At 39.0% G+C, this 27,528-nt stretch overlaps 1 protein-coding gene across 1 annotated transcript in view; it reads right to left on the reverse strand.

Moving 5' to 3' along the window:
• The window catches only part of Adam7 (ADAM metallopeptidase domain 7), a 47,301-nt gene that overhangs the window by 1,070 nt on the left and 18,703 nt on the right, over positions 1-27,528 (reverse strand). Inside the window, exons 9-21 of the mRNA XM_078031353.1 lie at positions 26,367-26,536; positions 23,752-23,836; positions 21,786-21,916; positions 20,076-20,250; positions 18,564-18,653; positions 17,491-17,686; positions 16,990-17,092; positions 15,684-15,870; positions 10,593-10,673; positions 9,258-9,336; positions 8,638-8,743; positions 7,927-8,026; positions 778-834 (exon numbers count right to left, since the gene is read on the reverse strand). Of these exons, the coding sequence (XP_077887479.1) occupies positions 778-834; positions 7,927-8,026; positions 8,638-8,743; positions 9,258-9,336; positions 10,593-10,673; positions 15,684-15,870; positions 16,990-17,092; positions 17,491-17,686; positions 18,564-18,653; positions 20,076-20,250; positions 21,786-21,916; positions 23,752-23,836; positions 26,367-26,536 (1,560 nt within the window). The remainder of the gene's footprint in view (positions 1-777; positions 835-7,926; positions 8,027-8,637; positions 8,744-9,257; positions 9,337-10,592; positions 10,674-15,683; positions 15,871-16,989; positions 17,093-17,490; positions 17,687-18,563; positions 18,654-20,075; positions 20,251-21,785; positions 21,917-23,751; positions 23,837-26,366; positions 26,537-27,528) is intronic.

The following is a 27,528-nucleotide window of genomic DNA, read 5'->3' on the forward strand; positions in this document are numbered from 1 at the left end:
AATCTCCTCAGCCATGGCTAACTGTTCACTTGTAAAATGAACAAGCCAATCGAGAAAAGAAAGAAAACAATGTGTTCTCCAGTGCAAGATGTCAAACAGTTTGCTTGCCCTAAGGACCATGTCCACTCTTCTCTCTAGGCTACAGACCTGTCATTGTGGAGTGAAATGATCATTAGAAAATGTTCTGCTGTATCTCTCTCAGCAGGGACAGGGTCTCTGTATTGGGCGGAATTCCTTCTAAGAACACTGTGTGGAGGAAAACAGTTCTCAAACAAGAGTCATTTCCTCTCTCTTTGACCAAAATCATACTTTTTTTCACAATTTTTTCCTAAACAGTAGTAATTCAAATGTGCAATCACCCTTCACCTACAGCCAATATTTTATTTAGTAAGAAAAAAAAAACAACTTTAGTCAAGCAATCATCAGAACAACAAGCCTTTTCTCTTATTATTCCTTAATGGACTTGGAGAACCTGTAGGTATGTACACTCTGGCCCACAAGAGTCTGAGAGAGAAACATTGTTGTTGTTATTTGTAATATGTGTCAAGACCCTGGCACTCTTGAATTTTAGCTTGCTCCTGTGGTCAAGTTTAATAGCCTTGGACAAAATATGTGTGGCAGAATTCTACATTAGAAATTTCAGCATACTGATGAAAAGAACCATCCTGTTCTTTTGGTAAGTTCAGAGGGCATCCCTAATCCAAAGTAGATAAAAAGCACAAAAGAATCCCAGCATTTGAAAAATAAAAGGGGAGGTGCTCCATTAAAGGAACCTACCACTTTGGCACTTTGATTGGAATCTGCAACTCCTTTGGGATCTTTATTTGTAGATTTCTGCAATCAATAAATTACGTTGTATCAGGAACTGCACCAGATATGAGCACACAGGCACACACACATATGAGCATATACACAAACGTACAGAACACTTCCTCTTGCTCCATGAAAAATCTAAGACTGTTTGTAAATTGCTATGGAATGGAGAGGGAGTGGATAGTACTAGTTAGATAAAGTCTTATTGGAACCATTAGTCCTTGTAAAAACTTGCAGCTTTTTCCTAGAATATGTTAGGTAAGAGATTTTCCCCCATGTGAGTGGATAGGCAGAATTAATATTGTCAAAGTGGCCGCACTACCAAAAGTGCTACCCAGATTAATGCATTTCCTACTAAAATTCCAGTGACATTCTTCATAGAAATAAAAAAAAGCAATCATGAAATAAATTTGGAAAAAATAAGAGGCCCAGAATATCTGTTTTTCTCTTTAGTGAGAAAAGTAAGGCAAGAGGCATCATAATACCAGATCTTAAATTATTCTATAGAGCTACGGTAACCAAAATGAAATGGTATTGGCATAAAAACAGCCATGTAGACCAATGGAACAGAATAGAAGACACAGAGATAAATCCACATAAATACAGTTATCTCATACTAGACAAAGGCACCATAAACACACATTAGAGAAAATATAGCCTCTTCAACAAATGGTGCCGGGAAAACTAGAAATCCATATGTAGCAATTGAACCCCTAACTCTCACCCTGCACAAAACTCAAAGTGGATCAAGATGTAAGCCTTAGCCAGAAACCCCGTGCCTACTGGAAGAAAATTTAGGCCCAACTTTCCATCATGTTGGTTTAGGAACCAACTATTCAGGAAGTAAAATCAAGTATCAATAAATGGGATGGAATCAAACTAAAAATCTTCATAGTAAGAAAACAAAACAAGGGGCTGGGGATGTGGCTCAAGCGGTAGCGCGCTCGCCTAGCATGCGAGCGGCCCGGGTTCGATCCTCAGCAGCACCACATACCAACAAAGATGTTGTGTCCACCAAGAACTAAGAAAAAATAAATAAATGTTAAAAATTCTCTCTCTCTCTCTGTCCCCCTCTCTCTCACTCTCTCTTAAAAAAAAAAAAAAAGAAAACAAAACAATTAAAAACATGAACAGAAAGCCTATAGAACAGGAGAAAATCTTTGCCACCTGCACTTTAGACAGAGCGTTAATCTCCAGGATATATAAAAATCTCAAGAAACTTAACTCTAGAAACCAAATATCTCAGTCAATAAATGGGTAAAAGAACTGAATAGACACTTCAAAGAAGAGAAATATGATTGGCCAACAAATATATTAAAAATGTTCAACATTCTAGCAATTAAAGAAACACAAATTAAAACTATACTGAGATTTCATCTCACTCCAGTCAGAATGACAATTTTCAAGAATACAAGTAATGTTACATGTTGGCGAGGATGTGGGAAAAAGGTCCACTGATACATTGCTGGTGGGATTGCAGATTGTGCAAGCACTCTGGAAAGCAGTATGGATATTCCTTAGAAAACTAGCAATGGAACTACCATTTGAATCAGTTACCCCACTCCTAAGGACTTAAAATATCCAGAGGACTTAAAATCTGCATACTACAGTGATGCAGCCCTATCAATGTTTATGGCAGCTCAATTCACAATGACCAATCTAGGAGCCTCCACAGATGAAAGGGTAAAGAAAATGAGGTGCATATACACAATGGAATGTTACTCAGCCGTAGAGAAGAACTAAATTGTGGCATTCCCTGATAAATGGATGAAACTGGAGACTATCATGCTAAGTGAAAAAAGCCAATCTTCCCCAAAACAAAGGCCAAATGTTCTCTCTGATATGCAGATGCTCACAATAAGGGGCAGGGAGGGAAGAATAGGAGCTCACTGGATTAAACAAAAGGGAATAAAGGGAAAAGGAGAGAGTATGGGAATGGGGAATCGAGTAGAATGAATCAGACATCACTTTCCCATGTTCATATAGGAATACACACAGTGTCACTCCACATCATGTACAACCACAGCAATGGGAAGTTACACTCCATGTATATATGATATTATCAACATACATGGAGTATACATGTCACACTGTCATGTATAACTAGAAAGAACTAATAAAAATAAAGGAGATTCTCAAACTTTTTTTTTTTTTAAGTTAGAGCCTTCTAACTTAACTTTTGTCACTAGAATCCTAGTCAAACCTTCTTCAAAGACAGGCCTGCTCTGGCTCCACGGGTATTTGGACATCTACAAGGGTATTTGCCCTTTGGCTCCAGAAATACTGTCTAGCCCCCTCTGAGACCCTTTGGCATGGTCTGAGGATCCTGTGAAACCATAGACTGAAAAGTATCCCTAAAGAGACCTCAAGGACCATTGCTCAGTTTGAAATATAGATTTGAGAGTCTTGATGTGTTCAGGCCCAGTTCTGAGAGTTGTTCAGCTAACAATAACAACTTTGCATGCACAAGTTAGCTGTTTGGGTGATTCTCTGAGATTTTTTTTTTCCTAATTTTTAATTTTTTTACCACTTTGGTTAAAGAAGCTTTCTAAAGCCCTCCAGCTGGCCAAGGCCTCATTGAAAACCCTCACTGTGTTTTGTCTCAGGACTAGGGGGAGGTGAGAAAGGCATTCCTCTCTCAGGAGCAGAATTTAAGGGATAAAAACAAAATCAATAATCCCAATAAACAATATGTTAATATGGTAAAAATTAATTGACAAGAATTCATGATGATCTCAATGCCAACATGTTAAACAGAGGCAGGGCTGCCCAGGATTTACCAGCTCCCCTCCTCGCCCTCATCCCCACGCAGCTGAGGAGTCTGCCTCTACACCAGACTGACCTGTTCCACCCTGAATCAGAAAGCCGTGAGACTGGCCTTTTCAAAGATCCAACAGACGATTACCTGGCATCCAAATGATTAGTGAAAGGGACACAGGCTGCCACAACCAGCAGAAAGGGCAGGGACATACCAGGGTGATGTAATGGGGACTTGAGAAAGTGGATGGGAGGCTCTCCAAGGTTTCTGCAGTTCTCCGCTAGAGAAAAGAGAGACCATTTCCCTGCAATTAGTACTCACGAAAGCAGGACTGTTTCCCAAGCCCACGGCCATCCCTGGGATAAATCCCGAGTAAATGTAGGAACACTGAAAGTCAGGGAAACACTATTCTTCCCTGGATGGCTGTCATGCATCCAAGGGCCCAAGACCTGTTACAAAGCCAAGACACACATTAGACTGACTTTCCTTACATGCTGTGTACGGCACCAGGTGGGTCTGCCAGTCTCTAATCTTAGTAGGTCTGCATCCTGAGGCTCCACAGCCAGATACATTCCTTAGCACCTGACGGTCTTTTGGAATCTCCAGAACTTCCTATTAAAAAAGATGGGTGATGGGCTTGGTGGTGTATGCCTATACAGCAACTTGGGAGGCTGAGGAAGGAGGATCACAGGTTCAAAGCCAGCTTCAGCAACCTAGAGAGACCCTGTCTCAAAATTTAAAAAATAATAATAATAAGAGCTTGGAATGCAGCTCTGTGGGTTAAGTGCTCTTGGCTTCAATACCCAGTACCAAAAACATAAAAAAAATAAAATAAAATACAGCGGGGCTTGACTGAGGCCACTCTCTGCAAAGAGCTTTCTGTTAAGTCCCCAGGAGACATTAAAACAACCAGAAGGTGTGGCCCAGGAGAAACAAAACCTGGGAGAGGCACTGGATGCCAGAGGGGAAAATCAAGCCTCAGTAATGTAACAAGGAAGTCATACCAAAGATCCCTCCCCCAAGCACAATTTTGCAGAGGACTGGCCTTTAACGGTGAGCTAAGGTGTCAAACAAGATGAGTTAAATCATCATCATTCAAATAATTTTGTCAAGTACAAATGAACGCCATGAATGTGAGATCTGATGGCCCAAACTCTGGTAAAACCTGTCTATCATCAGTACATCCTTAGTAGTAAATTGAATTTATCCTGATTTTCAACAAATATTTATCAAACTTCTCTTCTTAATGCCTTTCATTTAACCCCAAAACTCTTTAAGGAATTTTTAGTCTTAAAATGTAACAAATATGCCCCCAGATTCTGCTTTGCTTGAATCTCAGGCTGGCTTCTATAGCTATGCATCACGGGGTCACCTGTTCAGGTACCCCAGATTCTGCTTTGCTTGAATCTCAGGCTGGCTTCTATAACTATGCATCACGGATTCCCTTCTCTGGGAGCGTGCCTAACTTACATATGAATTTAAGGAAGCCATAATTAGCAAAGTAATGGTATCAGCGTGTGAGGCATAGAATAATTAATATAATTAACACCCAACACTGTGACATACAGTTTCTCATTTAAACATTTCAACCTGGGGGCAACATATGAGATTGATATTAGCTTCATATAGTTTCAGAACAGAAACTTTCAACATAGGCTTACATTTTTTTTCTAATGTATTTTCTGTACATAACAGAAGAAAACTAAGATTTTTTTGTTATTGTTGTTACCATGATAAAACATACACGTGCATAAAGATGATAGCAAACCTTCATATAACAAAGAAAGCTGTCCCTCTCTGAACACTCCAGGGAAGTTCGACAGAAGCATTTCTGCCAAAATGTGATTTGTGTGCTCACAGGGGTTAAGAGAAGCGTGTTCTTCAATAAAGATACAGGGCTTATAGGTGCCTTGCATCTGGACAAAGCTTCCAAAGCATCTGGATCTGTGTATACAGAGCAACAGCAACCAGGACTGGACAGCAGTTCTAAAGTACTGGTGTGGTATTCTCACTGGCATTTACATGCAGCAACAGTTGGTTGATACTCAGCCCCAAGGTTTGAGGCTTTTCTTCTTTTAAGATGCTTTTCACTGTTTCATCAGTGTGATTTTTGGAAGGATGTTCCTTTTTACATCAGTTACTGTTGTTTTCAAAAAAGGAATGACCACATAGCTTCTTAATCTGTCCACATGATGCTTTCAGTGAGCTAAACACACTGGAAAACACAGCTGTTATGGGCGTGAAACAAGCCGCTACTTGCAGGAACTTCTGCGGGATTTGACAGCTTCTTTCTCAGGTTTTATGCATTGCTAAGGCTGGCATTTTAACAAATGTTCTGCTTTTGTATAAGTATACACAAACAAATGCACAAATACTAAGTGTAAAGGTAGATGAATTTGCACAAATGAACCATCTCTGTGACCAGCCCCACATAGCTCGAAAATTAGAAAATTAAAATCCCCCCCTGCAGATCCTCTCTCCCCTATCGTAACCGCTATGCTGACTTCTAATACCACAGGTTTGCTTTGCCAGTTTTTGAGCTTGATATCATCTGTCATCTAACAGTTTGCTTTTGGATTTGGATTCTTTAGCTTCAGAATCTGGTTGAGAGATTTATTCAAGTGTTACACATCAGTCAATCAACTACTATCCTTTTCCTGAAGTGGCCCATTGATGCATGTATTGCAATTTTGGATTCCTTTTACTGTTGCTAGACCTTTGGGATGTCTTCTCTTTTAATCTTTTGAAAACTATGCTGTTAGAAGATTGCTGTAAATGCTCTCTGAGGTATAAATTTCTGTTGGGTGAATTCATGTCAGAAATTACTGGATCTCAGGCTATGTTTACTGATTTTCATATACTGTTATTCTGTTAATTCATTAATTAGTTTTACAAAAATATGCTGTTGATATTTTTATTGGGCTGTTTTCAAACTATAGATCAATATGGGACAACTGACAGCCCCACAACAGTGAGTGTTCTGATCCATGATCATGTATTTCTGTTTATTTTGGCACTAAATTATTTTTTTTGTTAATATTTTATAGCTTTTCTTGCACATCATTTGTTCATTTTAACTTTATTTTTTTGTATTTTTACACTATTTTGTTATTTCACTTTGTTTTTGGAATTGTTTCTTGCTCATCTATGGAATCACAATAATTTTTTGTACACTAATTGTGGATCTTGAAATCTTACTAAATTCACTGTTATTGAGATTCCACAAATTTTTTCTGTAGAGGACCATGTCTTCTATTTTATTGCAGATTCAATTTTCTTTATTAGATGTAAGAATATTTAGATTATCTCTTTCTTCATAAGGTTTGATAATTTGTATCTTTCAGAACATTTTAAAGTTTCATTACGTCTGCAAATATACTAAAATAATGCTTTTTCATCATCTTTTATAATTATTAATTTAATACATATAGAACCTCCTGATTCTGATTCCTGATATTGATAATCGGTGCTGATTTTTCTTTTTTTTTTTAAACAGTGTGGCAGGAGGTTTATAAAATTATTAATCTTCCCAAAAACAACTCTTAGGGGGCTGGGGTTTTGGCTCAGTGGCAAAACGCTTGCCTACCACATGTGAGGCACTGGGTTCTATCCTCAGCACCACATAAAAATAAATAAATAAAATAAAGGTATTGTGCTCATCTACAACTGAAAAAACATTTTTAAAAAACTCTTGGTTTAATTGATTTTCTTTGTTATTTTTCTGTTTTCTATTTCATTGGTGACTTATCTGAAGTCCTTGTTCTCTACATTTGATGGGCTTATTTGCTTTCCTATTTCCAGTTTCTTAAAATAAAGGCTTAGGTCATTAATCTGACATCTTTCTTCTTTTATAACATAAGCCTTTAGAGCTATAAATTTTCTTCTAATGACTAATTTCAGTGTTCCCCACATATTTTGATATGTGTTTAATATTCATCTAATTTAATATATTTTCTAATTATCTTTTGGTTGATGCATGACCTCTTTAGGGTTTCTTATCTAATTTCTAATTAGGAAATTTTTCAATACTTTCTGTAAGTGATTTCTAATATTTTATTTGAGGACATCTTTTGCATGACTTTGATTCTTCTGTTTATTGAGATTTGTTTTTTGACTTAGAATATAGTTTATGTTCATGGTTAAAACACAAAATAAACATTATATTTAGTCTGCTTATTCTGCTTGGAAATGGTGTCTTGATTATTGCTGTCTACACATGCAGACAGACAGACAGACAGACAGCCTCACTGTATGGACCTTGTTACATGGCTTCCTTGCCTGCCTTGCCTCACTTAGCTTAGGGTCAGCTCCACTTCTCAGTTCATTAACTACTACGGCAGGTGAAAGTGCCTTACATGCAGGGGGTGGATGTCCGGCAGGGCTGACTCGGTCCTCATCTGCTGCTCATCACCGAAGTATCCTTTGTTCTCCACTCCCCGAGTATCTCCAGGTGGGCTGTCAGGAGGGAAATCGAACATTGGCACAGCCATGGGATAAGACTGCTGTAAATATTAAATCATCTAGAAAAAAAATTTAAATGCTATGCTCGGATTGCCCTGTAAAACAATTAAATCACAATATATTGGGAAGGAATCAACATCAGTCATTTTTCCAAGACTCCTAGATGATTTCAGTGTGCAGCAAAACTTAGGGACCACTGGGATAAACATATGGACATGAGATAGCATGTAAAAGTTTCATTTCCTACTAATCTTAAATGTTTTCTTTTTTTTTTTTAAAGAGAGAGTGAGAGAGGAGAGAGAGGGAGAGAGAGAGAGAGAGAGAGAGAGAGAGAGAGAGAGAGAGAGAGAGAGAGAGAGAGAATTTTTTTTTTTAATATTTATTTCTTAGTTCTTGGTGGACACAACATCTTTGTTGGTATGTGGTGCTGAGGATCAAACCCGGGCCGCACGCATGCCAGAGGAGCGCACCACCACCTGAGCCACATTCCCAGCCCCTTAAATGTTTTCAGTAAGAGACAGTTTCCTCCACTGAGTATCTCATGAGACCACAAGGCTTATGTATTCTTGTTAACGGTCCCTTTCTCACAAAAATTGTAGACGTACCTCTGAACTTGCTTCGACTTAATACATTTTTGGTAACGAATAAATAACATGACAATTCCAGCACCAATAATCACCAGGACAAGCACAATGACCATGATCGTGATATCTGCAACGTCAAGAAACATGGGTTTTGATCAGGGCGTTGACCTTAGGGCGAGGAAGTATTAACATTTAATGGAGCAGTTAGAAACCCAACTTCTTCCTTCCTGAGGTACTTTATAATTCCCCTTCCCCCAGGTACTTATACAGAATAAGAAGCCAAAACATTACACAAATAATCATCTGTATTGCCAATTGACACTAACCTAAGATTTCACTACATTTAAGAGAACCACAATGGTAAGAAGAGTTTTGGTCTTTAGTTATTAATTGACCATAGAAAAGGCTTTGTTGTGTTGGGGTTTTCAGAAGAACTGAGTCAGATTAGCTAGAAGAGGACTTATTAATTCTAAAGGGTGACTGTAATAAATTCCATTTGGGTTCCCAAGCATACAAATTAAAAAAAATATACAAATCCAGTAGAAGCTAATAAATATATAGCAAATATGGAAAATAAGGAAACGGCTTTTTCACCACGCAGCTTTTGGTCTATGTAAGAGATTATATTCTAGGATGCTCACTGGTAATGTTTAAGGTTTCTTCCCAGTCGGTGAGAATCTGTCCTTCCTCACACTGGCACTCAAGTTCATTGCTATCCACCTGGAAAATCACAATTTTACCAAATGACTGGCATAAGTTATGTTTTGAACCTCATTTTGGTTCATACTAATTCTGCACCAAACACACTCATGCACACACACTTATTGATCTATGAATTAAACTGAATACCAAAATCAATGTTGCACAAAAGTAAGCAAATATAATACAACTAGCAAACACCTTTGTAGAACATCTTTGCACAAAAGAATTATATCAACATATTCAGACATGTGAACAGGACAGCATGCCATGTCTTTCCAGAAAGCATTCATATCTTTAAAAAATAGTCTCTGCTAGAGCAGATACTAAACTTAGAAATAATGAGATCATACTGACATGGGGAAAAAGTGGTAGCAGAAGGTTAAGGCCATTAAAGAGCACCACGTAATGGTAAAAGAGACCCAGGAGTCATACATTCGGAGTTAAATCTAGGCTTTTCATCTTTCCCTAAAACACATCAGTGTGCCTAGTTCCACTTATAACAAAGGGCATAGGAACACTACTCATCTCCTAAGTTTATTTAAATGTTATTAAACATTTAAGTGGATATACATGTGTATACACATACACACACACCTAACACACCAAGAGGAGCAACTCTAGTCATATGGCAGAGCATGTTCAGCCTGGTCAGAGAATACCTGGTCACTGCTTACCAAGTGGCTGCATGACAGTTCATATATATGTGTGTGTGTGTGTGTGTGTGTGTGTGTGTGTGTGTGTATATATATATATATATATATATATATATATATATATATATCTCCACATAAAATATACAATACTTTAAAGTATGGGATGCATATTCAAATAAATGTTAATAAGTGATTTAATTAACTGGGTTTAGGAAAGCAGTGTCACATAACATGCTAGAATTAAACAGAGTTGAATTTTAAAATAATTTTTGGCTGTTTTTCTCAAAAGCTTTAGGTTAATCCTGAAAATAGAGTCATTTAATTATGTGACATTGTGATAGGTCAGATTTTAAACCTCAGGTTTAAACTTCATATGTATATAAGTTACTGGATTTCTAGATTACCCATCTGATAATAATGCATTTACTCATAATACTAGCAATATCTGTATGTAATAATACCTGGTTTGGCTCTTTGTATTAATTATAATCCATTAAAAAAAGGGATCCCAAATATGTATTTGATTAAAAAAAATAGCACACTCACACACAAGCTCAAGAACAAGGCTTATGTAAATAACTGGCTGATAAGACATTAGCTTAAGAAACAATCTGCTCTTACCGAATTTTCTTCGCATTGAGAGGGGCAGTTGGTTGAATTGTAGGCCTTTTCAGTGTTCACACATTCTCCGTTGCTGCATACCTGGACGTGAAGTAGCAAACACAAATCAGAATGACTTATAATATATGCGACATTGGAACCTCCCATGATCACATGGGAGATTATACATCCCACTATTTGTGATTTGGTTACAATTGGTATGATTGTCTTCTGTTGTGAAATTTCACATGTAGAATCTTTGGTGGATGGAACAATTCTGTATCAATGATTGATGAAAGCATTAGAGATGCAAGTATTGTTATATATAAGCTCATTAATTATTAAAATGTTTACATCCTTATTCCTTGAATGTTAATTTGCCAAAAAATACCACAACTATACTTACAATGATTTCTTATATTTCCATTGAGTTTCTTCTGATTTCTTCTGTAAGGATCTAAACTTGTTAAACCATGTTTATTGGTGGGGCATTTTATCAGTCTCAGTTAATCTTATGTTGAATAGTTTGAATAAATTGAGATTCTAGATTTCTAAAAATAATTATATGGACTGCATATTTTAACTCATACTAAATATGTTAAGTATAAATAACTAGGATTTTCTCAATTGAATAGACTTTTTTGCTTGTAACTATTTTTTAAATATCCTATTTCTCTATTTTTAACTTTTTAATTTAAATTTATTTCCCAGCTTGCTAAAATGGTTTCCTTTTTTTTCCCCTCAGAAACATCAGTGATGTCTGTATGATGTCTATGTTTTCTTACTCATGATGGTGCCTCTCCTGCTGCTAGGAATGCAGTCCCGCAGCCTCTTGGTTGGCCACTTGGTATTCTCTAACCACACTGCACAGTTCTTGCCATATGACCCCACAGTTGCTCTCCTTGGTGTTTACCCTGGAGACATGAAGGCCTGCACCACGCAGAGGTCTGTGCACGGACAGTCACAGCAGCTTTGTTCCTAAGGGCCCAGACCTGGGGAGAGCCAGGGTGTTCTTGAGCAGGGGTCAATGAGTAGACTGTGGGACTTCCAAACAGAGGTGTGTTATGTGGGCCTGGCAAGCTAAGGGACAAGACAGGACCACGAGAGGACACGGAGGAAACTTGACTGATTATTACTAAGTGGGAGAAGGGGCTACATACTGCATGATACCAGCTGTGTGGCATTACGGAAAGACAAAACCGTGGGAACAAGAAAAGAGATCCGGGGTTTCCAGATGCAGGGAGACAGGGAGTTGTGAACAGGCAGAGCACGAGGGATTTAATGTCGTCACTAATTCACTGAAATCCATAGAATGTACAGCATTTTCACCTTCGTTAGAGTGAACTCTAGTAAGCATACGGGGTGATAATTATGTGTTTATCTGGATTTCTCACTTGTAACAAATGTACCTCTCTGGTGGGAGAAGGGCAATCTCTGGACCCTTTGCTTATTTCGACTATTAGCATAAAACTTCTATAAAAGGAAACTATTAACATTTAGCTTTTTAAGAACTTCTTTTCAATATATAGCTCTTTCACAGTGGGGGGTGGTGAGGGGGGCAGCTATCATCTATCATCTCTGCCTTCTCAGATGGGCTTCCTCTGTCCAAGCTTTGGAATTCTTCTGTGTCTCCCGCCACTTCTTCTCGTGGCCTGTCTGTCTACCTGCATGATATAGCCTGGGGACCGAGTGCTTAAAACACAGGCAGAGCTTTCTTAAGTACTTCAAGCCCAACTGAAGATACTGAGATCTGTGCCGTTTTGATTTTGTCCTTTCTGTGGGTCTAATACGGAGACGACTCTGAAGACAGTTTTGCCTTAGCTCATCTGTGCCAGAGAATGGACTACTTAAGTTCCTCCTTCTTTTTTTCTCTCTCTTCCCTCTTTTCTTTTTGTTTCCTTTTCTATGCTCCTGGTACTGTCCTGTAATGAAGAAAAAGACCCTGGGAACATTCCGTGTTTTCCCATCTTCCTGCACCAAATTAAAATTTGCCAGTAAAAATAAATACAAAGAGAATGCAAAGGTTTTTTTCTGCATTTGAAGTTCACTGGGCTTAAAAGCTGTATTCCAGTGTTGGGGGGGGCGGGAATAATAGGAAAAGCTCTTTGATGTCACTGGGATGTCACCATAGACTGGCATTTGCTAGGCCATGAATCTGCCATGGTGAGCTGGTGAAGAACTATCAAGAGCGGGACTGGTGATTTGTCCTCACCTTCTCCTGAAGGGACAGGACTCTGGTGGCATGGACACAGTGCACTTGCAGGATTGAGTGTCCCTATGTCAGTCCCTGCTGCCCTTGGTAAAAGGATGCCAGATATTGGCTTCACACCTCAGCGGATTTTGCACATTTGAAGTGAACTGAAAATTGACATTTTCTTTGACTTGATGCTTCTTATGCACTTTATCTCATTGACTTTCTTAACTTTTCTGGTTTTGGGGTTTGATACACCTACCTTAATTTTCACCATTTTGATATTTATTGAATTGCTTTAGCAGGAAACAGGTCAGCTAAAACACGTGGACTGGGTCAGTCACCATTAAATCATTGCATTTTTGTGCTCTCTTTCTTTCCATCCTGAATTTTTACTGTCCAATTTTTATTTCTCCTTTACCTTTTGCAAATGCCACTGTAGCATTTGTGGGCAATGGTGTCAAGGGGGACAGGAAGCAGGCCCTGGAGAGAAACTATTTAATTTCAAATAGTTGATTTTTTTTTTTTTATAAAAAAGTATTCTGTGCTTTCCACATATTCTGGATGAGCTGGCTGTTGTTTACAGCACAGATTCTAGCATTTTCACCATGGTATGATAAACTCTTTCCGATTTGGCCTCATTTTATTTGTTCAGCTGTTTCTTTGGCCATTGTACCGGAAGCTCAAGCCACGTTGAAATGATCAATTATCTGAATATGCTGTGCACCTTCAACTTTGCATATTATGTGGGCATTTCTTCCTAAAGACTTTTCTGCATTCCCATGTTTATTACAGAATTATTTATAATAGTCAAGGGCTGTGGCAGGCCTCAAGTGGCTGTAGTTAGGCTCCCTCACCAAGACTTCCAGTGGGCTATGTTATGTTTTTTTGTGTGTAGCCAGGGCTGAGAACCAGCCATGTTATGTTTAGTTGAGGCCAGAAACATTGATTCAGTGTGTAGACTCAAGGTCATGAACATTATTAACCTGAGAGCATGCAGCCCCTTATGTAACCTGTTGGCAGTGTGCCTTCTTCATTTGGCCTGCAGAGAAAAGAGGCCATCAGGAAAGACTCCAGGGTCAATGGGATAATGGGACTAAAATGGAACTGGCTGGGGGCTGAAGGTGAGGCTGGAGGCTGGAGGCTGTGGCTACCAACGAATAAAGCATATCTACTATCCTAACTATGTCTTGCATCTTCTTGCACTTGCCATACCATGAATCTCTTTTCTGGGTCAGAGCCCACGCATGACACCAAGATATGGACTCAAGCTACGTGTCCATCAACAGATAAATGGATAAAAAAATGTTTTATGTATACACCAATGGAATATTACTTGGCCATAAGAAAGAATGAAATCCTGTCATCTATGTCAGCACAGATAAACTGGGAGATATTATATTAAATGAAACAAACCAGGTAGAGAAAGAGATTAAATTCTGCATGATCTCATTCCTATGTGGAAGACAAAAAATGTTGATCTCATGTTAAAAATGTTAGTTATGAAAGTAACAAGGAGAATTGTGGTCACCATAGGCTGGGGAGGGAGGGAAGAGGAAGGGGACAGGAAGAGTTTGGCTGATGGGTACAAGTTTACAGTTAGGAGTAATAAGCTCTTGTGTTCTATGGTACAGTATGGTGACAACAGTTCACAGCAATTTACTGTATATTTCAAAACAGAACAAAGATTTTGGATGTCTCTAACACAAAGAAATCACATTTGAAGGGACAGATAACAAACTACTGAGTTTTGATCATCACATGTTGCACCCACGTATCAAAATGTGATGTTGCATCCAACAGACAAGTACAATTATTAAGTATCAATTCAAAATAATGTCAAAGGTGAAAAGTTAAATAATAAATACATAATAAATAAATAAAATGTCCCATTTTCTCTGAGTTAAAAAATGTTCATCCCAACCTATTCAACACATGAATGGATAAAGAAAATGTGAGATATATATGTATATATATATAAAATTAAATAGTACTCAGCCATAAAGAAGAATGAAATTATGGCATTTGCTGGTCAATGGATGGAACTGGAGACTCTCATGCTAAGTGAAATGAGCCAACATCCCCCCAAATCAAAGGCTAATGCTAACATACAAATAAGGTTGGGGGAAGGAAGAATAGAAGTTCATTGGATTAGACAAAGGGAAATGAAGGGAATGGAGGGAGGATGGGAATAGGAAAGACATTAGCATGAACTGGACATCACTTTCCTATGTTCATATATGAATATACCACCAGTCAAACTCCACATCATGTACAACCACAAGAATGGGAAATTATACTCCATATATGTATAATATGTCAAAATACATTCTACTCTCATATATAACTAAAAAGAATAAATTTAAAAAATTCTTTTAAATGTTCATCAAGCCAAAGCTGAAATTCAAGATGCCACATGTGTTCTATGAGCAACCAGCTACTTCTTTTTAGATCCAAGTACATACTGCTGATCCCAATACTAGGAAAGCACTTTTGTTAAATCGAAATGATCTGTTTAAGTGAATGTATAAAATTTTCAAATACACACATCTTTAAACCATCTGTGCCCAGCATAGTTACTGACAACCTAGGCTTCACCAGTAAGCGTGGTTGGACAGATCAAGTAAATGAATGTATGCCTATTTATGGTTACATTAATTAGAAAAATCTTATGTCTAACTTCATTAGATGTCTGCTGAAATATACTAATTAAGCATATTTATAACAATGTCATACCATTTAGTATAACTAAAATTAAATAAAAGAGTATTACTGTATTATTGCTATTCTGTTCCTCAATAATAAAGACAAATTGCCTGCTTTCCCATATATAAGGCTCTCCGGAACCAATTACAGGTCCCAGTGATGCTTTTGAGCAGTTAATCAAAGATGCTTTCATAAACAAAGGGTTTTAATCTTACCATTCCTTCTCCACATTTTGTTCCTGTATTCACCAGGCCAATATCCTCAGAATTGTGGTATAGAAAGATGGTTTTACATTTGACAGTAATGTTCTGCTTTGCAGCCTTAATGTGATAGATCTTGTCTTCTCCAAGAAGAGATGACTTCTGTCCCCCGGTACAGTATATCTTCCCACATCTGACATCTCTGAAGAGAAGGGGTGGGGGGTTATTCTCAAACTTGGGAGCAAAAACAGAGCTTCAGAGATTAGGCTGTCAGCCAAGTGGCCCGGTCACTGTAGGCACACCAGCAGGGCAGAGGGACCAAGACAGGCTGAGAAAACCATTAGACAGCTAAGCCCTGACCCTGGGAACTGAAATGAGTAGAAACAGTGTCAAAAAGCATTTTTAATATTCCTCTGTGATCCTCAGAAATCAGCACTCATTCAAGTTTACAGAAGACTATTCCTTAGTAGTGATTTGAATTAGCATGACTCTAAGGAGCAGAAAGAGGTTTCCTTCTTATTCTTTCTTGCATTGAACACATCAGCCATGAGACTGCAAGGGAGGGGAAGGGAAAGGGGGCAGGTCTGTCCACATAAAAGTAAAATTACAGGGCTGGGGATGTGGCTCAAGCGGTAGCGCGCTTGCCTGGCATGCGTGCGGCCCGGGTTCGATCCTCAGCACCACATACAAAGATATTGTGTCTGCCGAGAACTAAAAAATAAATATTGAAAATTCTCATTCTCTCTCTCTCTCTCTCTCTCTCTCTCTCTCTCTCTCCTCTCTCACTCTCTCTTTAAAAAAAAAGTAAAATTACAAAGGCATGACTATTGGTGAATCCTAAAACCTTAGTTTCTAATGCAACTGTGCTTTCAGTATCATGTCTTATAGTGTCGTGATGCAGGTGGATCATTCCAAATTCTCCCACTCTCCTAATTTCAACTTCCTTCTCCTTGCCTTCACTTCCTTCCTCCTCCCCCCCTTTTTTTTGAATTATGCCCTCTCTCGTCCGGTTTGCCCCATTCCCTTTCTGGGGGCAGCATGCTTTGGTTCCCTTTCCTTCCCCGGCATCTTAATCTCCCTCCGGCCCCTGTTTGTCTTTCCTCTGTGTAATCCATGACTGTCAGGCAGTAGACGGGGTATGTGAATACCAGCCCACACCAGCAACAGTGCACACTCTCTCTTCCACCCGCTCTCTTCCTGATCTCTGAGCACAGGAGATTGACAGCTGTCAGAACAGCAGCCTTCTGAGTTTTCAAAACACTGTTATGAAACACTGCTGCTCCCACCACCACCACCACCGCCACCACCACAGGACACTTACTTCTCTTTACAGGGAACAAATGTGTTGTCCTTGCTTTTGCAATAACCAAATTTATTTCCTTTCTTATTCATCTTGTAGCAGATACTGTGGCTCTCTTTTGCTCCTGGGATACAAAATGATAGGATGAAAGTAAAATTACAAAGGCATGAATATTAGTGAATCATGAAACTGTATTTTCTAATGCAACTGCACTTTCTGTATCATGTCCTATAGTGTCATGGTGTGGGAGAATGAAATAAATAAGTCATTCAAAAACTGTTCTACTGAGTCAGGAGAATATTCTAGGAAGAGGACAGAGATACAAACAGTGACAAACGTGCACCAGCTCAATACTGAGCAGGTCCATTAATACTGGAGGTAAGGTCAGCTAATAATGGAGGTAATAGCTAAAGAGATGCTAGGCGGTATTATCTCCAATCTTGCCCCCAAGACCTACAGGATAGTAACAGGGAGGTGACAAGGCTGTTCTCCTTGTCAGCCTTCACCGTGACCATCTCTTACCATCACTGAACAATTCCAAGCACTGATTGTTGCGAGTGGGACATTCCCCCATGAAGCAGTAGCCTTCGGAATTCTTGCAAGGAAAACCATTGACTTGGAATTGGTCCTTCGGACACTCGGGTGAGTGGCCAGTACATACTTCTGGGTAATCACATTCATCTTTTGCCGGTCTGCATGTGGACCCCGCCTTTTTTAGCTGTTGAAGAAAAACAGAGACTCTCATGTGCAAAAATGCCTTTAAGCGTGGAACCTAACTTCCCTCTTCATCTCACAGAGCATTATTGTAATTTATAAAGGCCTCGATTTTTATGTAATTTAAGCATCACATTATAGTGATTTTGAAATCTGATGTTAGACTCCCCCTGGGTACAGTTGGAATGGACATAAAATAGAGAAACTGGCAGGAGTTCTCTTGTCATTTCTTCCTCTCTTGCTCCAGTAGACCAACTCAGACCCCTGCATAGGAATTGAAATAGTCTGGCTCTTGCAGCTGGAGGACAGCACATCCCGATTCTCTCATTCAGCTGTTCAATCTGCATTTATTTACGCTGATTCTGAAGCCCCTTGCAGGTGGGAGAAAGGCAATTTTCTTTTCATTGTGACAAATTTCTTTTCAATGGAGTTGAAAATTGTCAATAAATCCTTAGGCAGAACCATGTGGATCTCTGGTCCTCTTCCCTAAGACTTTTTCTAACCACTAGCCACTACTGCTTTGCAATCCAAGGATAATCCCTTCCTTTTATAGTTCCCTGCTGTTGGAATACCAGTTTCCCTCCCAGCTGAGGTTAAAGAGCTTGACAATGATTTACAGAGGAGTAAGAACAGGGTTGGGCAGGTGATTTCACTCCTAAAACACCCGTGTCTGCTTACTCGCTTGTCCCTTCCCAGACCCTAGCACTCCAAGATGCTCCCACGTCTGGGCCTTCCTGAACAAGCCCTGGGGGGAATTAGCAAGGCCCAGTCTACAAACAGGTGATGGGGACAGTCATTCCTGGCTGGAGAGCTCTTTGGTCCTACATAGACTTAAAGTGAAAACAGAAACAAACACTGTCTCTCCCGGCACAGGCTTTTACCTGACAGGATTCACAGCAGGGTCCTTCTGAACACGTGAATCCTGACTTCAGTGTACACTTGTGTGCATCACAGCAAGGATTAGTGCACTCCTGGCAAAAACCAAAGTGAAATGTCAGAGGCTGGTTGTGATCCGGTTCCTGGGTGAAAAGAGCATTGGTTGTGCTTCTGTGTGACTCTGTGTGCACCGCCCAGATGTGTCATCCTTAGTCACGTGTGGCACATGAAGAAAGGTTTGGAGCTGCTGCTTGGACTTCATCACACCTCCTTTCCTCCTAGCTGTTATGAACTCTCAGAGTCCCAAGTCTGAGACCTGCCATTCTCCCAGGGACCCTCTTCCTCAAAGGGCCCTATCATTGCCTTATGCTAGATTTGATGTGAGTAGTATAATTTCTAAAGCTCTGATCTTACCTTTTTCTCAAGATGCCAAGTATTTCAGTTCATGCTGACCTACCTTCCTTCCTTCCTTTCTTCCTTCCTTCCTTTCTTTTTTTTTTTTTTTTAACACATCACTATGTAACAACAGCAGGATGATCACCTGGACCCTGTCTGATCAGACCAAATGCAAAGGAAATTGTCTGCATCTAATCAGGTGAAGTGCTTCATGTGTAGGGTGAAGCTGAAAACCCATCCAAAGAATGTGCATGGGCAAGAGGATCCGTTTCCAAAATTAAGAGCCTCTTCACCTTTAATGTGAGCCATTATAAGATTAGTTCATGTCTCTAGACAGGTCACCATCTCCACTCTGATTAAGGGGTCTGTTGCTGCGGTTCTTGAGCATAGACAGCGTAAAAGTAGTCCTCAGTCCAGCTCAAGGGCAGAAGCTTGCAGCTCAGTAAGTTTGCAGAGCTCAGCCCCTCTGCAGACCTGCTAAACCAGACTCCACACCTTAACAACACCCCAAAGTGGTTTATATGCACTTGATAATTTGAGTCTAGGACAAGCACTTATTAGATGTGCTTCTGAAGAAAATAGTTTCTATTTTATCTATCTTGGGAAAAAGCAGATTAAGAATTACTTTAAAATTTGCTCAAAGGCTTTTTCTAAATGCTCCAGACTGAAATAAACATGAAAGGTTTGAAGTTTTCTGCTCTATTAAGAAAGTGTCCTAATAAGGGGAGCTGTCCAGCTGTGATACAGATGAACCTCCCAAGGCCCTGAATAAAACCCGATTGACTCTGTGAGATCTTGTAGGACTTTATGTCCTACTGTGCATGCGAGGTCAGACCTGATGATACACCTTCAGGTCCTTCTCACAGACAAGCCAATTAACACATAAAGCAGACAAGTGTAATGCTGTGTACTCCAGCAAGACCACTATGCACGATGCATGATCTGCCAAGTACCCTTGAGATGAGACGCCCCAACATCTTGTATCCAAATGAAAAATGGAAAAGGCAGAGTCCAGAGCTGGACAAGGAAGATGATGGTTGATGTGATTGGGCTACACCCCTATCTAGATTCTAGCTGAGCATAAACTTGGTAATTTCAGGTCATCATCAATTGCCAATTACCTCAAAAGGGCCACAATCACACTCTTCTCCCTCATCCACCTTCTTGTTTCCACAAGCTGGAAAATCATTTGACGGGCCAGGAAATGGAATATTGAGCATGCACGTTGGGTTATGATCCTTCAGGAATTGCTGATACTCGTTCTGGTTGCATTTACTGAATTTTAGTGCAGGAATGCTAGAAATAGGGTAGGGTAAAAATAAAGATTTGTCATATCATTGTGGCACAGCACCTGTGAAAGTTTTACGGAGAATTTAGAACAAATACATATAAATGTTAAGTTTGAGAGCAGAGCAGGAATTGGGATCATTATTACCAAAAATGCTTTCTTGAAGCATTGCTAACACATGTTATTTCAAGAAAGTACTTGGCTATATATTCCCTCCAAAGCAAATCCTACCTGAAGCTACCGTTTGGACTGGTTGTATGTGATGCTCCCATAGTCCCTCTAATGTGTCCTTGAAACAATCTTATAATAACTGTATATTCATGTTAACATCCCTGAAAGACTAGAAACTTCTCAAGGCTACATCACATTCATTAAAAAGAAAATAACCACTAGTTAATACAGAGCCTGGTGCAGAGTAGTTTCCTCTAAATGTTTGTTGAAACAAACTATTTAAAAATATCATACACATCCTTTGGAGTCTAACACACTCTCTTCAAAACTGAAATTCACCTCCATTCTATCTTCCTTTTTTCTGATTTCCTTGACAGTAATATTGACACAATGATTGAACACAGAAGGATTTCTAGAATCTTGATTACATGAGACGGGGATGTCAGGACCCTGCAAATATTGCTAAATGTCCAGATAATTATGTAAAATTAGATGCTCAGTTACTGAATTCTTGCACCATGCCTGCCACTGTGCTTGGGTGCTTTAGCCATTTCACATCATTTAACCAATGCATGGAGTGGCTGGTCATTTTAATGCTTTTTTATTGAACACCGTGCATTACTATGAAGGGGCTCTAGAACACCTAACCACAAAGTGATTCAAGAATAATGAGGGGACGCTGGACATTCTTTCTGTGACTATTTAAGGTGATCTTAACATGTGTGTGGGACTTCTCCAGACAACAGTAATGAAACAATGACCAAACCAGTCAAAACCTCTGACTTCACAGAGTTTGGATTTAGTTCAGGAGTAACCTAGAAAATGAGCTAAATATGCAAGGGGTAGAATGCCTTAGACAGTGGTAAGTACCAAGGAAAAAACTAAATAAAACAATAAGGAAGAGGGTGTAAATGCAAGACCATGAAAGTGATGGAGAAGGACTAAAAGTTGAAGCAGATGGCCAGGAAGGGCTTTTCTGCGAATGACACCTGAGGAAAGATGTAAAGGAGGAAACTCTAGTTTTTAGCAGGGAAAGCAAACCAAGGTGTGTGGAACTATTTCTCCACTAAGACCTTGGTAGAGATTGGTACTAGTTGACCATGACATATGTTTGCAATGTGCAATAAAATGTCACATTTTTTTTTCTGGTGTATCACTAGAAAGAGTCTCAGTTGATTAGATTTAACTCCAAAAGGGAAATTCTTCCCTGTGCATGATTTTGAAAGATCTCCCAGAAAATTACACCAAAAAGCCTATATATATATATATATATATATATATATATATATATATATTTTCCTAAAGTGATGGAATTAACCCCAAACTACTCTCAAAATATTTAAATGTGTTCTCTACATTATTTGAGCCTCACCTTCCACTAGTATCCATCACACATTTTCCCAAGGAACAGGTGCACGGGAACTCATCATGTTGCAAGCCAAGGTTATGCCCCAACTGATGGGCTATTCTGCTGGCAATTGTGTTTATGTCAGGTAAGAGATCCTGATGGGGGGAAAAAACGTTCATTAGAAATTTCCAACAGAAAGCACCCTGAATAGTACGTAGCACTTTGAAATGGTTGTTGGAAAAACCTGATTTCTAGCTACTAGTTAATGAGCATGTCTTTGAGAGATCTTGGACTTAATTACTTCCCTCCCCTCTGCCCCAGTTTCTTTAATTATATGAAAAAAAAAGTTGGGAAAATGAGTTTTTAAGTATCTCTAGCTCTAAATTTTGGCATTCTTTTTTTTATATGTGTGTGTGTGTGGGGGGGAGGCACAGTAATATTCACTAATGGATTTACACGCCGCTATTCTGACAAAGAGCTAGAAACTATTGACTCATATCATTATGGCCTAATGCTTGTGTCCCTCCAAAATCCATACTTTAAAAAGACCGCACCCCAGAGGCTGGAGGCGACTAGGTCATACAGCAGAGTCCTCGGGAATGAGATCAGTGCCCTTATAAAAGAGGCTCAGGAGAGTCCTCTTGTCCTTTCCACCATGTGACAACACAGAGAGAAAGTGCCAATTCTGAGGCAGAAAGTGGACCCTCCCTGGATACCATATCTGCTGGTGCCTTGATCTTGGGTGTCTCATCTTCCAGAAACGTGAGAAATACATTTCCATGTTTATTAGCCAGCCTGTTTGTGGGGTTTGCCATCTCCAGCAGCCTGTATGGATTACAACAAGTGTCCTATACAATAAGCTAAATGTTACTGCTCATCTGCTCTATACCAGATTTTTAAAAAGGATACAAATAAAAACAAATGTGATGTTCTTGCTTTTAATTGGTAGTCTTTCATTGTTCAATAACTGCTATGCAACATTGCAGATGGAGATTGTGTTACAAGGAAAACCTGAAGGTCAGAAATAGACTCCACGTGGCAGAACTGTCCGTCACCGAGGCTCATAGTTCTAGTTCATGTTTTAATCCCTGTATTAGTGAAAAAATTATCTTTCCAAGAGAGCTAGGCTATTATTTTATGATAAAGCTAATGGAGCACCTTAAATTTGCTCATTTTATTCATATGGAATTTTAAATGTTCCCGGATTTGTAAAAATGTAGTTGAAAGAGTAACATTCTCCGTCAGAGCCTCATGTAATACTCACAGGAATGAAATACCAAAGGCAAATCTACAGGCATCACAATTAATATGTAGTTACGAATTACAATATAAATCCATTATATAGTCTTTTTAATAAGTACTAGCTTCAAAGTTTGAGGTCTAAAGACCATCATGGGCACAGCAATAAGGAGGTAAAGGAATGCAGGAAATAAAATAAAACCTCATGTTTGTGATGTAATCTCTCAGAAAAAAGTCACGTGAACAGCACTAACTAGACTCTGTGAGACTTGGGAAAAGATCAGATAAATGAGGGAGACACCCTTCAGAGGTCTTGTGCCTGCTGAACATGCAAGGCAAGACTGTCATCGTATGACATTAAGTGCTCCATGTGCTTCCTTGTCATGCAGGATCAACTATCCTCACTTGCTGAATCAGCCATCCAGTTTTGTGAACGTTTCCTGTCTTTGTAAATAATGGTATTTAACATGCGGACGAGCTTTACTAATCCCTGTATGTTAACCTGCACATGATGGTCCTTTGAACTCCCAACTCCACTTCATTATTACCCTTATCATTCATTAATAGGTTTTTTTTAATAAAACATTTCTTTTCTCATTTAATAAAGAAGTATGAGTCTCATCATGTCAAGTCTTGGTGGGAATATATGACAAATGCACACGTGGTCTCTTTCAAGGGGACACAGAACATTACAGAAATGTAATCTGAACATTTTGATTAGGTAACATAACATAGATAAAACACAGCCCACCTTCACGATACTGCAGGAATAGTAGGGCTGGCACATGCCCTCTGGATAAGAAATTCCTTGCTCGTGTGCATACAGCCACTTCCCACTGCAAACAGAAGACAAAAAAATTCTTCAATCTAAATTTGTAATTAAAACAGAGCAGATTGCACTGAACCAGCACAATGTCCAGGCCTTTACACATGAATGAGCCCTCTTATTTCTGTAGTTCTGGCATTGAGATTGACCTTAGTTGATACTGAGCTCATTTGAAGCATACGGTATATGAGAGGCATTGAAAAAGCCAATTTTAGGTTGAAATTGTTATTTTAAAAAAATAGGTTATTTTCAATAAAAAAGACAATAAGGTCAGAGTCTTTCTTGATTCTAGTCTACTGTGCATTCAGTTATGGACAAAACCACTTAAATTACAAAACATAAAAATAAATTAATGAGTTAAATTTAAAACAGTTCATGGAGAGAAATCTAATGTGGTGAACTCACGTAGCACCTTGGACAATTAGCTGTGATTGAAAAATCTTAAAACTTTCAATCAACCATGAAACTCAGAAAGGATTTGGTAGATATAATCAAACATTTAGAAGAGCAGTCATGTAAAAAGAGGTCTATTCCTAGCTGGGCACAGTGGCGCATGCCTGTAATCCCAGCAGCTTGGGAGGCTGAGGAAGGAGGATCAAGAGTTCAAAGCCAGCCTCAGCCACAGCAAGGTGCTAAGCAACTCATGGAAACCCTGTCTCTAAATAAAATACAAAATAGAAATAGGGTGGCTCAGTGGCTGAGTGTCCCTGAGTTCAATCCCTGGTTATCCCTGTCACCCCCCCCCCCAAAAAAAAGTGTTCTATTCCTGAATTGCTTAATAAATAATGTCAGATGTGTATATTATATGAATTCTGCCTCAATTTTATTTAGGAACAGTTTTTAAAGTGGGAAAATTTTAAAGAGAGCTACCATGGGTTGGAAGACAACACTTAGATTATCACAGGATCAAATCCAAGGAATGTGGCCAGGTGAGGTGACCCCCTGGGGACTTTAATTCTTTTTGGTCAAGTAGATGCACCGTTTCTTTCTGTCCTAATGAAATGCTTCTGCACCTCCATTCCAAGTATCAGTACTTGGGCATCTTGGAGGACCTTAGAATTCTGGCTTTCCTGAACTCTGGAGATCTTGGGAGAATTCCATGAATGAGATGAAGCACCAGAGAAGGACCCTATAGAGACTGACCTCTCTCATGGTCCCTGAGAGAAAAGTGACACTGTGACAATGCCACACAGGCTGTCTGGCCACCTCTAAATCTAGGCGAAGGTAGAAGGGAAGACACACGAGAAACTCAACATGCTAAGTCCCCCTTCTACACACTTCCTGTTGATATGAGAAGCTACTGGAGAAACAAGAAATTCTGTGAAAGTAAAAGTTTACTTACTTATCACCATTTAAATATTTCTGGACTTATTTATTAATTATTTTTAAATACATGTACAAACAGGGAGCTAAGGGACTTCTCTTGCCCACTATGAAGTTTATGGTGATATTTTACTATTCTTCAACTTTCATAATTTGGGGCACAATAGTGCATGAATATTCAAGCCCAAGCCAGGCACAGCTATGCCCCTGGATCTATATGCTATAGACCATCCAAGTATGAACACCGAGCATGATATGACCTTGGAGGTCTGACTCATGCCCATCAATCTACCAAAGAACTAGACCTGACCCCTCCTTGTAGGCTCTAGAAGCTTTGTGTTTCTGAATTCAGCCTGCAAGCTAATATCTGAATAACACTAGAAAGAAGATCAGCAGGCTGTTTGCAGAACGTTAGAGAAATACTGACTTTACAGTTAGATAAAGTAAGGTAAAATGGGTACTGTTTGAACATTGTAACTGGAGGGCCATCCAAAGATATGCTGAAAGATGCCATCACTTCAAATCATTTTTCTCACAATTTAACATTTCTTAGTATATCAGCACTATGCTAAACATAAGGTTGCATTAAGTTCCATTTCATAACTCCTTATCATTTCCCTCTGGGACAAGTATCATACTAGATATTTTGAATAACAGTAATGACAAAATATTCCCATCATAAAGGGAATTTATGACTGAGTAGTCTAGAGGAATGCAAACTTCAACTTAGATATATTGAAGCTGTGGCTGGTTTAACATATCAGATTATTTGTCTGTCAATTTATATAGTACAGAAGATGGTCTTGCCGAATGGCCACTGGCTGGATGCCCGCCCTTTGATGAGAAGTGTCCAGAGACCAAGGAGTTTTCCAGAAGGGTATGTTTTGATGTAATACTGGGTTTTCAAAGCATGAGAGGGTGAGAAGGAGTTGGTGCTGGATTTTTGTAAATAATATACACAGATTCTCAAAGCAATTTGCTCACCTAATGATATTTTCAACTCTTTCCAGGAAATATATCAGATTTTTCTTCTGTAGTATTGATCAATATCAAAAATAAGGATTATTAAAGAATCTGCTTAGAAATTTTCTATATAGCAAGAAATGGTATTTTTCCCTTCATCTTACCCAAAGTCAATTAATCTAAAAGATTTCTTTGTTGATTATTTTTTCTTAAATGATCTACCTAAGGTAGGTAGGAAAAGAAGGGTCACATACCTTAGTAACAGAACATGATCAAAATTCTCCCTTTTTCTAAGGATTGTTTCTTGCCAAACGGAAAAACGCGTTAAGGTAGTTTCAATGTTTGAATCTATTTCTATTTTGTCTCCAGCTGTCCACATTTCAATGCCAGCCAACGTTACATGAATATTCAAGGTTTTATAAATCTGTTCAAAGAAGAAATCATTTTTCACATATTCAAATTGCTACAAGAATCCTTCATCAACTGTATTCCTTTATACTTTTAAAAAAAAGCAATGTAAACTTGTCAGATACCTAAGAAAATAAGACAACTCTTATTTTACAAATTGATACATTGAAACAGAATGAATATTTGATTGTTCAAGATACTGGGGAAATTTCCATTCTCAACAAGGAATCTTGACCAACAAGGTCTGATTTTCCTTGAAGTATCATAAGCCTCACAGGCACCGTTCTCCAAATGCATCTAGAAGAAGGAGGTTATTAAAGTTCTAAGGTATACATCCCCTGAAAACGTATGGTCAGTACAAGTGGCACAGGGCGGTATGAGCACTCTTTGCTTCTCTCTGTACTTTAGGCCCAGGATTGGCTCTGCAGCAGGTCTGAATGTCGGCACTGGTATTCAGAAACTTAGCTGGGACATGCTTGATCTTCATGCTTGATTTTTATAACTACCTCTTCTTTTGTCTGAGAAATCTTATTGGGGATTTCTCAAAGCATGCAGAGATAGTCTCAGACCCTGAGCCCTCACGCCCCTCTTCCAAACTGCTTTGTAAACACCTAGCTGACAGATGTCTCATGGCAGGACAAAAGTCGACACAGAGAGGCAATAATTATGGAGATTTTTCAGAAAAAGGAACATGCGTTCTATCAGCCTGATCTTCCAGGACCACCAGTTCACTCTTGAAGGAGAGAATGAGAGATGAACGAGGAACAGTAAATAAAAAACCGAAATAGAAAGGTCCCTCATGCAGTGTTACTGGAACTAGTCATTAAAACACTTCAGAGTCATATCATGACGGTGACAATAGCCCTGCAGGATTTTCTGCTTTTCTTAACCTGTAGGATATGAATACGCTGAATTTCACGTCTCCATGATGACCTATAATAACCATGAGAACCAGGCTTCTTTTAAACTCACATGAGCTTAGACATCTAGTCAGGACCTCAAATTTGA

This window comes from Ictidomys tridecemlineatus, chromosome 14, assembly GCF_052094955.1.
Source record: "Ictidomys tridecemlineatus isolate mIctTri1 chromosome 14, mIctTri1.hap1, whole genome shotgun sequence".
NCBI classification, from domain to species: domain Eukaryota; kingdom Metazoa; phylum Chordata; class Mammalia; order Rodentia; family Sciuridae; genus Ictidomys; species Ictidomys tridecemlineatus.